The 11,281-nt window shown below is 68.6% G+C and overlaps 1 protein-coding gene across 1 annotated transcript; it reads right to left on the bottom strand.

Annotated features, from left to right (window-relative positions):
• Positions 1–1,048: 1,048 nt before the first annotated feature.
• On the bottom strand, positions 1,049–8,208 carry LOC148590228 (erythropoietin-like). The gene is made up of 5 exons (XM_088539294.1): positions 8,196–8,208; positions 6,282–6,427; positions 4,837–4,923; positions 2,056–2,232; positions 1,049–1,178 (listed from the first exon to the last, which is right to left on the bottom strand). Exons 1-5 carry the CDS (start codon positions 8,206–8,208, stop codon positions 1,050–1,052), a joined length of 552 nt encoding a protein of 183 aa, XP_088395420.1. The 3' UTR covers position 1,049.
• Between the last annotated feature and the right edge of the window lie 3,073 nt (positions 8,209–11,281).

Genomic DNA, 11,281 nt, shown 5'->3' with positions numbered 1-11,281 from the left:
AGGAAGGGCCCAGGCGTCGGGTGGGGGGGTGAGGAGGGGCCCAGGCGTCCGGGGGGGGATCAAGGGGGCCCAGGAAGGGCCCAGGCGTCCGGGGGGAGCTGGGAAAGGGCCCAGGCGTCCGGGGGGGTCAAAGGGGCCCAGGTGTCCGGGGGGGGAGCTGGGAAAGGGCCCAGGCGTCCGAGGGGGGAGTGAGGAGGGGCCCAGGCGTCCGGGGGGGGTCAAGGGGGCCCAGGAGGGGCCCAGGTGTCCGGGGGGCTGGGAAAGGGCCCAGGCGTCCGGGATGGGGGGGGGAGGGCCCAGGCGTCCGGGGGGGGATCAAAGGGGCCCAGGCGTCCGGGGGGGGGGCTGGGAAAGGGCCCAGGCGTCTGGGGGGATCAAGGGAGTCCAGGAGGGGCCCAGGCGTCCGGGGGGGTCAAAGGGGCCCAGGTGTCCGGGGGGGGGGGCTGAGGAAGGGCCCAGGCGTCCGGGGGGGATCAAAGGGGTCCAGGAAGGGCCCAGGCGTCCGGGGGGGCTGGGAAAGGGCCCAGGCGTCCGGGCGGCGCGGAGGAATCGGCGGCTCCGATAAATATTCCGTGTTCCCGACAGGCAGCCGGCTGTCAATCACCCGGCTGTCAATCACCCGACTGTCAATCACCCGACTGTCAATCAACCGGCTGTAACACCCGGCTGTCAATCACCCGGCTGTCAATCAACGGGTTGTCAATCAAAGCCCCGCCCCCCGCCAAAACCCCGCCCCCCCTCCCCGGTCGGTTGCCGGGCGGCTGTCAATCACCGGCGGCGCGGCCCCGCCCCCCGGCTGTCAATCACCCCGCGGTGACGCCCATCAGCGAGGCCCCGCCCCCCCGGTCCTTGCTGGGGTGATTGACAGGCGTCAATCACCCGCCCGCGTGTCCATAGTCCTCGTTGCGATTGACGCCTGTCAATCACCCGGCGCCCGCCGTGTCCCGCCGCCGCCTGTAGCGGGGATGATTGACGGCCGCCTGTAGCCTGCGGCGGGTCCCGCCTGTTGCTCCCCACGGAGGGCTCGGGGTGACAGGCGGCGCCGGGTGTCACCGGGAACAGGCGTCCGCCAGGAACAGCCGCACTTGGCCCCGCAGGAAGCGGCTGTTGGCGCCGAGGAGCCGGGACAGGGAGCGGACCCGGAGGGCGGGGGGGGGCGCGGGGGGGGGCGGGGGATCCTGCGGGGGGGGAGGGGTCAGGGGGAGGCTCCGCCCACAGGGACGCCCCCCCCCCCCCCGTGTCCCCATTGTCCCCATGTCCCCATTGTCCCCAATGTCCCCCCATGTCCCTCCATGCCCTCAACGTCCCCCCATGTCCCCCCATTTCCCATGTCCCCATTGTCCCCAATGTCCCCCTATTTCCCTCCATGTCCCCAATGTCCCCAACATCCCCAACGTCCCCAGTGTCCCCCCATTTCCCATGTCCCCGTGTCCCCATTGTCCCCATTGTCCCCCCAATGTCCCCCCATGTCCCCATTGTCCCCAACGTCCCCAATGTCCCTCCATGTCCCTATATGTCCCCTCATGTCTCCATGTCCCCTGATGTCCCCAATGTCCCCCCCTATTTCCCTCCATGTCCCCCAGGTCCCCCCACATCCCCAATGTCCCCCATTGTCCCCAATGTCCCTCCCTGTCCCCCCCATGTCCCTGTGTCCCCAATGTCCCCTGTGTCCCCCCATGTCCCCATTGTCCCCCATGTCTCGATTGTCCCCATTGTCCCCAATGTCCCCCTATTTCCCTCCATGTCCCTCCATGTCCCCAATGTCCCCAACATCCCCAACGTCCCCAATGTCCCCCCATTTCCCATGTCCCCATTGTCCCCAATGTCCCCATGTCCCCCTGTGTCTCCCCATGTCCCACATGTCCCCAATGTCCCCCATTGTCCCCAATGTCCCTCCCTGTCCCCCCATGTCCCTGTGTCCCCAATGTCCCCCTATTTCCCTCCATGTCCTCCCATGTCCCCGTGTCCCCATTGTCCCCAATGTCCCTCCATGTCCCCAATGTCCCCAACATCCCCAACGTCCCCATTGTCCCCCCATTGTCCCCATGTCCCCACCTGTCCCCGCAGTCTCCATAGCAACCGGCTGACGCTCCTCACGAGGCTCCAGCTCCTCTCCAGGGCCGGGGGGAGGGCGGCTACACCCGGCGACAACAACAACAGCTCCCGGGCGCGGGAGACGGCGGCCACGAGCGCCGCCTGTCCCCGCACAACCCGCCAGCGGCGCCGGGAGGCCTGCGACAGGCGGACAGGGCGGCCGTGGAACAGGCGGACACGACAGCGCGACGACCGCGCAACAGCCACACGGGAGCATCGCGACAGGCGGACAGGGCAACAGCCGGACACGACAACCGCACAATACAGCCACAACAGCCGCACGGGAGCGTCGCGACAGGCGGACAGGGCGACTGGGCAACAGCCGGACACGACAACGCGACGACCGCGCAACAACCGCACGGGAGCGTCGCAACAGCCGCACAGGAGCATTGCAACAGCCGGACATGGCAGCCACACAATAGAGCCACAACAGCCGCACGGGAGCGTCGCGACAGGCGGACAGGGCAGCCGTGGAACAGCCGGACACAACAACCGCACAATAGAGCCACAACAGCCGCACGGGAGCGTCACAACAGGCGGACACGGCAACTGGGCAACAGCTGGACAGTACAACGCAACAACCGCGCAACAGCCGCACGCGACAACCGCGTAACAGAGCCACAACAGCCGCACAACAGGAGCGTCACAACAGCCGGACACGACAACCGTGCAACAGCCGCACATGAGCATCGCAACAGCCGCACAGGAGCATTGCAACAGCCGGACACGGCAGCCGCACAATAGAGCCACAACAGCCGCACGGGAGCGTCGCAACAGGCAGACACAACAACCGTGCAACAGCCCCACAGGAGCAGCGCAACAACCGTGCAACAGCCGCTTGCAGTAACTGTATAATAGAGACACAACAGCCGCACGCAACAACCACGCAACGGAGTCACAACAGCCGTACGGGAGCGTCACAACAGGTGCACGTGACAACCGCACAGCAGCCCCGCAACAGCCGGACACAACAACCGCGCAACAGAGCCACAACAGCCACACGACAGCCGCAATACAACGTCACCACAGCCGCACACAACAACCGGGCAATCCCAGGGGGAGACAACATCGCAACAACACTGTGACAACACCGCGACCATTCCATTGCACTCCGGTTTTGCGCCCTTTTTTGCCCATTTTGCCCCATTTTGCCCGTTTTGCCCCCTTTTTGCCCGTTTTCCCCCCCATTTTTCCCCGTTTCACCCCATTTTTGCCCATTTCACCCCATTTTTGCCCGTTTCGCCGGGTTTTTGCACGTTTTGCCCCATTTTTGCCCAATTTTGCCTGTTTTTTGCCCGTTCCACCCCGTTTTCGCCCGTTCCGCCCCGTTTTTGCCCATTCCACCCCATTTTTCCCCGTTTCGCCCCATTTTTGCCCGTTTTGCCCCATTTTCGCCTGTTTCGCCCCGTTTTTGCCCATTTTGCCCGTTTCACCCCATTTTTCCCCGTTTTGCCCCATTTTGCCTGTTTCACCCCATTTTTGCCCGTTTTGCCCCATTTTGCCCGTTTCACCCCATTTTTGCCCGTTTTGTCCCCCTTTTTGCCTGTTTCGCCCCGTTTTTGCCCATTCCACCCCATTTTTCCCCGTTTCACCCCATTTTTCCCCGTTTCCCCCATTTTTCCCCGTTCCGCCCCGTTTTTGCCCGTTTCACCCCATTTTTCCCCGTTTCACCCCATTTTTCCCCGTTTTGCCCCATTTTTCCCTGTTTTGCTCCATTTTTCCCTGTTTGGCCCCCGTTTTTGCCCATTTCACCCCATTTTTCCCCGTTTCCCCCATTTTTGCCCATTTTGCCCCATTTTCGCCTGTTTCGCCCCGTTTTTGCCCGTTTTCCCCGTTTCACCCCCATTTTTCCCCGTTTCCCCCGTTTTTCCCCATTTCACCCCGTTTTTCCCCGTTTTCCCCCCATTTTTCCCCGTTTCACCCCATTTTTCCCCGTTTCGCCCCATTTTTGCCCGTTTTGCCCCATTTTCGCCCATTTCGCCCCATTTTCGCCTGTTTCGCCCCATTTTTGCCCGTTTTGCCCCATTTTCGCCCGTTTCGCCCCGTTTTTGCCTGTTTTGCCCGTTTCACCCCATTTTTCCCCATTTCACCCCATTTTTCCCCGTTTCCCCCGTTTCACACCCGTTTTTCCCCGTTTCCCCCATTTTTCCCCGTTTCGCCCCCTTTTCCCCCGTTTCACCCCATTTTTCCCCGTTTCGCCCCGTTTTTCCCCGTTTCACCCCATTTTTCCCCGTTTCCCCCATTTTTCCCTGTTTTGCCCCCGTTTTTCCCCGTTTCACCCCATTTTTCCCCGTTTCGCCCCATTTTTGCCCGTTTTGCCCCATTTTCGCCTGTTTCGCCCCGTTTCGCCCCGTTTCACCCCATTTTCCCCCATTTTTCCCCGTTTCACCCCATTTTTCCCTGTTTCCCCCATTTTTCCCCGTTTCCCCCCATTTTTGCTCGTTTCACCCCATTTTTCCCCGTTTCCCCCGTTTCACCCCCTTTTTCCCCGTTTCACCCCATTTTTCCCCTTTTCCCCCATTTTTCCCCGTTTCCCCCATTTTTCCCCGTTCCGCCCCGTTTTTGCCCGTTTCACCCCCTTTTTCCCCATTTCACCCCATTTTTCCCCGTTTCCCCCATTTTTCCCCGTTTCACCCCGTTTTTCCCCGTTTTTCCCCGTTTCACCCCGTTCCGCCCCGTTTTTCCCCGTTTCCCCCCGTTTTTCCCCGTTTTCGCCCCGTTCCGCCCCGTTCCCACACTCACGTCCAGCTGTTGCCACTCGTTGAAGTTGACACCCGTGTCCGGCACCGTCACCGGCTCCGGGAGGTCACAGGGGCGGCCACAGTCGGCCTGGGGGGGGGGGGGGGTGTCACCGTGTCCCCCCCTTGGTGTCCCCAATGTCCCCAATGTCCCCAATGTCCCCAATGTCCCCCCATATCCCCCCGTTTCCCCCCGTCCCTCCTGTCCCCAATGTCCCCTCCATCCCCCCATGTCCCCAATGTCCTCCCATTGTCCCCAATGTCCCCCCATGTCCCCTGGTGTCACCATGTCCCTCTTGGTGTCCCCATGTCCCCCCATATGCCCTATGTCCCCTCCATCCCCCCGTATCCCCCACTGTCCCCAATGTCCCCATTGCCCCCTGTCCCTCCACGTCCCCCCATGTCCCCAATGTCTCCCCATCCCCCCTATGTCCCCTGATGTCCCCGGTGACCCCGTGTCCCTCTTGGCATCCCCATGTCCCCCCCAATGTCCCCATGTCTCTCTATGTCCCCCATGTCCCCCGATGTCCCCCGTCCCCCATATCCCCCCATGTCCCCAATGTCCCCCCATTGTCCCCATGTCCCCTCATGTCCCCCCGTTGTCACCGTGTCCCCATTGTCCCCGTTGTCCCCCCATTGTCCCCATTGTCCCCAATCCCCCCCGTTGTCACCGTGTCCCTCTCAGCGTCCCCATGTCCCCATGTCCCCCATATCCCCCCATATCTCCCCATGTCCCCAATGTCCCCCCTTGTTGTCCCCATGTCCCCGTTGTCCCCAATGTCCCCATGTCCCCCCATTGTCCCCATGTCCCCAATCCCCCCCCCGTTGTCCCCATGTCCCCCACATGTCCCCATTGTCCCCGTGTCCCCATTGTCCCCAATGTCCCCCATGTCACCATGTCCCCATTCCCCCCGTTGTCCCCCCATGTCCCCATGTCCCCAATGTCCCCAATGTCCCCCCCGTTGTCCCCATGTCCCCATTGTCCCCATGTCCCCATTGTCCCCATTGTCCCCATGTCCCCCCGTTGTCACCGTGTCCCTCTCGGCGTCCCCATGTCCCCATTGTCCCCCCATATCCCCCCATTGTCCCCGTTGTCCCCCATGTCCCCCCGTTGTCCCCATTGTCCCCATTGTCCCCCCCGTTGTCCCCGTTGTCACCGTGTCCCTCTCGGCGTCCCCATGTCCCCATTGTCCCCATGTCCCCATTGTCCCCATTGTCCCCATGTCCCCCCGTTGTCACCGTGTCCCTCTCGGCGTCCCCATGTCCCCAATGTCCCCCCATATCCCCCCATTGTCCCCGTTGTCCCCCATGTCCCCCCGTTGTCCCCATTGTCCCCATTGTCCCCCCCGTTGTCCCCGTTGTCACCGTGTCCCTCTCGGCGTCCCCATGTTCCCATTGTCCCCATTGTCCCCATTGTCCCCATTGTCCCCGTTGTCCCCCCGTTGTCACCGTGTCCCTCTCGGCGTCCCCCGCCTCCCGGATGAACCTCTCGAGCACTCGGGGGTCGCAGAGGGACCCGGGACCCTCGGGCTGGGCCGGGGCCGCCGGGAGGAGCAGCGGGAGGAGGAGCCACAGCCCTGGGGGCGGGGCCAGTCCTGGGGGCGGAGCCAGCGCTGGGGGCGGGGCCTGGTGACGGGGCCCCGCCCCCGACCCCCCCCGGACGCCTGGCCCCCCCCCCCCACCAAACACCGGGACCCCCTCAGACACTGGGACCCCCCGGACGCCTGGGCCCCTTCCGGGACCCCCCCAAAATACCGGGACCCCCCCCCCCCCGGACACCGGGACCCCCCCCCAAATACCAGGACCCCCCCGAACCCCGGGACCCTCCCGGACGCCGGGGCCCCATCCCGATCCTCTGAACGGCGCCGCTCCCGGAGCCGCCTCCCGGACGCCGGGGCCCCCCGGAGACCCCCGAACCTCGGAACCCTCCCGAACCCTCCCGGACGCCGGGGCCCCTTCCCGACCCCCCGAACGGTACCAGCCCCGGAGCCGCCCCCGGACGCCGGGGCCCCCCGGAGACCCCCCGAATCCCGGAGACCCCCGGACAGCCCCGGGACCCTCCCCGACACCGGGGACCCCCCGAACACCCGGACGCCGGGGCCCCTCGAAGACCCCCTGAACCCTCCTGAACCCCAGAACCCTCCCGGACGCCGGGGCCCCTTCCCGATCCCCCAAACGGCGCCGGCTCCGGAGCCGCCCCCGGACGCCGGGGCCCCCCGAACCGCGGAGACCCCCCCGAACCCCAGAGACGGACGCCGGGGCCCCCTTCCCGACCCCCCGAACGGCGCCGCTCCCGGGGCCGCCCCCGGACGCCGGGGCCCCCCGGACACCGAGACCCCCCCGACACCGGAGACCCCCCCGAACCCCCGAACCCTCCCGAACCCTCCCGGACGCCGGGGCCCCTCGGAGACCCCCGAACCCTCCTGAACCTCAGGACCCTCCCGGACGCCGGGGCCCCTTTCCGACACCGGAGACCCCCGAACCCGGGGACCCTCCCGAACCCTGGGACCCTCCCGGACGCGGGGCCCCCCAAACCCTCTCGGACGCCGGGGCCCCTTCCCGACCCCCCGAACGGCACCAGCCCCGGAGCCGCCCCCGGACGCCGGGGCCCCCCGAACCGCGGAGACCCCCCGAACCCCAGAGACCCTCCCGGACGCCGGGGGCCCCTGGGCACCCCCCGAACCCACCCGGACGCCGGGGCCCCTTCCCGACCCCCCGAACGGCACCAGCCCCGGAGCCGCCCCGGACGCCGGGGCCCCTCGGAGACCCCCGAACCCTCCTGAACCCCAGGACCCTCCCGGACGCCGGGGCCCCTTCCCACCCCTCCGAACGGAGCCGCCTCCGGGACGCCGGGGCCCCCCGAACCCTCCCGGACGCCGGGGCCCCCCGGACACCGGGACCCTCCCCGACACCGGAGACACCCCCCGAACCCCAGAGACCCTCCGGACGCCGGGGCCCCTTCCCGATCCCCCGAACGGCACCAGCTCCGGAGCCGCCCCGGACGCCGGGGCCCCCCGGAGACCCCCGAACCCGGGGACCCTCCCGGACGCCGGGGCCCCTCGGAAACCCCCCGAGCCCTCCCGGACGCCGGGGCCCCTTCCCGCCCCTCCGGGCGGCGCCGCTCCCGGACGCCGGGGCCCCTCGAAGCCTCCCGGTCTCCACGAACGCCGCGCGCGTTGCCCGGGTCCCCATTGGCGGAGCCGCCGCGCGGGGGGGGGGGGGGCGGGCGGGGGCCCCGGCGTCCGGGGGCGGCTTCGCTGCGCGCGTCCCCCCCGTGTCCCCAACGTGTCCCCAACGTGTCCCCCCGTTGTCCCCTCGTGTCCCCCCGTTGTCCCCTCGTGTCCCCCCCGTTGTCGCACTCACCGGGTGGCCCCATGGCCGGCGGCGCCGGAAGCCGCGGGGGGAGGACACGGAGGCCCCGGCGGGCGCCGCGAGTCCCGGTCGAGGCCACGCGCTGCCACCAACCCCCCCCCCCCGGGGCCACCACCGGGGCCACCCCCCCTGGTGACACCCCCAGGGCCACCCTCCCCGGTGACACCCCCCCCCGGTGACACCCCCAGGGCCACCCCCCCCCCAGGGCCACCAAGACAGGGCCACCCCCAGGGCCACCCCCCTGGTGACACCCCCAGGGCCACCCCCCCCGGTGACACCACCCCGGTGACACCCCCCCCCCCGGGGCCACCACCTGTCACCCCCCCCCCAAGGGCGGAGGGACCTGGCGCCACCAAGACGGGTGGGGGGAGGAGGGGGGGATGCAGGGGACATTGGGGACATGGAGGGATATGGGGACACATGGGGACATTGGAGACACTGGGGACATGGGGGACATGGGGGATATGGGGAATATGGGGGGACAGGGGGACATTGGGGACATGGAGGGACACGGGGGGACACCGAGGCATGGGGACACATGGGGATACAGGGGACACTGGGGATGTGGGGGGACATGGGGACATGGAGGACACTGGAGACACGGGGGGATATGGGGACACATGGGGACACATGGGGGGACACAGGGGATGTGGGGGGACATGGGGACATTGGGGACACTTGAGGACACAGGGGGATATGGGAACACATGGGGACATTGGGGACATGGGGGACATTGGGGACACATGGGGACACATGGGGACATGGGAGGACATTGGGGACATGGGGGCCATGGGACAGGGATGGACATGGGGACATTGGGGACACAGGACGCGGGAGATGGGGATGAGGGGACATTGGGGGGGGTGTCCCCTAGGGCTGGGGGACACGGGGACAGGGTTGAGGACAGGGGAATGGGGGGACATGGGGACAGACGGGGGACGTGGGGACGGGGACACCGGGGCCAGGGACGCGGGGGCCGCCCGGACGCCTGGGCCCCGCGGCGGGAGGAAGCGGCCGAACAATGAGGTGGCGCCAGAGGAGCCGCGGGGACGGGGACCCTCCGTGGGGACGTTGGGGACAGTGGGGACGGTGGCGGGGGGGGTTGACGGGACGCGGGGACTCCAGGGGTCCGGGTGTTTCAAGGGCCCAGGCGTCCGGGGGTGACACGTGGGGGCCCAGGGGTGCCAAAAGGGGCCCCGGCGTCCGGGGGTGTCGTGAGGGGCCCAGGCGTCCGGGAGCACCACAAGGGGCCCAGGCGTCCGGGGGTGTCACGGAGGGACCCGGGGTGTCCTGGAGGGGCCCCGGCGTCCGGGGGTGCCACAGGGGGCCCAGGGGTGTCACGAGGGGCTCAGGCGTCCGGGGGTTCCACAAAGGGCCCAGGTGTCCCGGGGTGCCACAAGGAAGCCCAGGGGTTCCACAGGGGGCCCAGGCGTCCGGGGGCACCATGAGGGGCCCAGGCGTCCAGGGGCTCCACAAGGGGCCCAGGCATCCGGGGGTGTCACAAGGAGCCCGGGCGTGCCAAAAGGGGCCCAGGCGTCCGGGGGTTCCACAGGGATCCCAGTCTGTCCCGGAGGGGCCCCGGCGTCCGGGGGTATCACGGAGGGGCCCAGGCGTCCGGGGGTTCCACAAAGGGCCCAGGCGTCCGGGGGTGTCCCGGAGGGGCCCGGGGTATCACGGAGGGGCCCAGGGGTATCACGGAGGGGCCCAGGCATCCGGGGGCGCCGCAGGGATCCCAGTCTGTCCCGGAGGGGCCCCGGCGTCCGGGGGTGTCCCAGAAGGGCCCAGGCGTCCGGGGGTGTCCCAAGGAGCCCAGGGGTGTCAAAAGGGGCCCAGGCGTCCGGGGGTTCCACAAAGGGCCCAGGCGTCCGGGGGTTCCACAAAGGGCCCAGGCGTCCGGGGGTGTCACAAGGAGCCCAGGGGCTCCACAAGGGGCCCAGGCGTCCGGGGGTTCCGCAGGGCTCCCAGGCCGTCCCGGAGGGGCCCAGGCGTCCGGGCCGGCCCCCTGCCAGGCCGTACGTGCCGCTCCGCACGGCCTGGCCCCGGGGTCAGGTCCCCGCGGCGCCAGCGGGGCCAAAGGGCGCCCGGGCCCCTCCCCCGCCCGGACGCCGGGGCCCCTCCTGGATGCTCCGATCCCACCCGGATGCCTGGGCCCTTCCCGGATGCCTGGGCCCCTCCTGGATGCTCCGATCCCACCCGGAATTCTGGGGCCTTCCCGGACTCCTGGGCCCCCGCCCGGATACCTGGAAGCCCCCTCGGACGCCTGGGCCCTTCCTGGATCCCTGGGAACCTCCTCGGACTCCTGGGCCCTTCCCGGACTCCTGGGCCCCTTCCTGGATCCCTGGGAGCCCCCTGGGCCCTTCCCGGACTCCTGGGCCCCTCCCGGATGCTCTGATCCCACCTGGAATTCTGGGCCCTTCCCGGACTCCTGGGCCCCTTCCCAGATACCTGGGAACCTCCTCGGACTCCTGGGCTCCCTCCAGGACACCTGGATCCCCCCCGGACGCCTGGGCCCTTCCCGGACGCCTGGGCCCCTTTCCAGATCCCTGGGAGCCCCCTCGGACGCCTGGGCCCCCCCTTGCCCAGGTGAGACCCCCCCCCCTCCATCCCCCTCCCCCCCCGGACGCCTGGGCCCCTTCCCAGACACCTGGGAACCTCCTCGGACTCCTGGGCCCTTCCCGGACGCCTGGGCCCCCGCCTGGATCCCTGGGAACCTCCTCGGACTCCTGGGCTCCCTCCGGGACACCTGGATCCCCCCCGGATCCCTGGGCCCTTCCCGGACTCCTGGGCCCCTCCTGGATGCTCTGATCCCACCTGGAATTCTGGGCCCTTCCTGGACTCCTGGGCCCCTTTCCAGGTACCTGGGAGCCCCCCCGGACGCCTGGGCCCCCCCGGACGCCTGGGCCCCCCCTTTGCCCAGGTGAGACCCCCCCTCCCCCCCGGACGCCGGGGCCCCCGCGCGTTTCCTGCCCCACGGGGCGGCCGCCCGGACGCCTGGGCCCACGGGGGGGACGGGGGCTCCGAAACGGCCCCAAAACCCCCGGAACGGCCCCAAAACGGCCCCCAAACCCCCCAAATGC

Source organism: Tinamus guttatus, unplaced genomic scaffold (genome assembly GCF_059628265.1).
Source record: "Tinamus guttatus ecotype Peru unplaced genomic scaffold, ASM5962826v1 Tinamus_guttatus_pri_ptg001570l, whole genome shotgun sequence".
NCBI classification, from domain to species: Eukaryota; Metazoa; Chordata; class Aves; order Tinamiformes; family Tinamidae; genus Tinamus; species Tinamus guttatus.
This window is presented reverse-complemented; position numbering and strand designations above follow the sequence as displayed.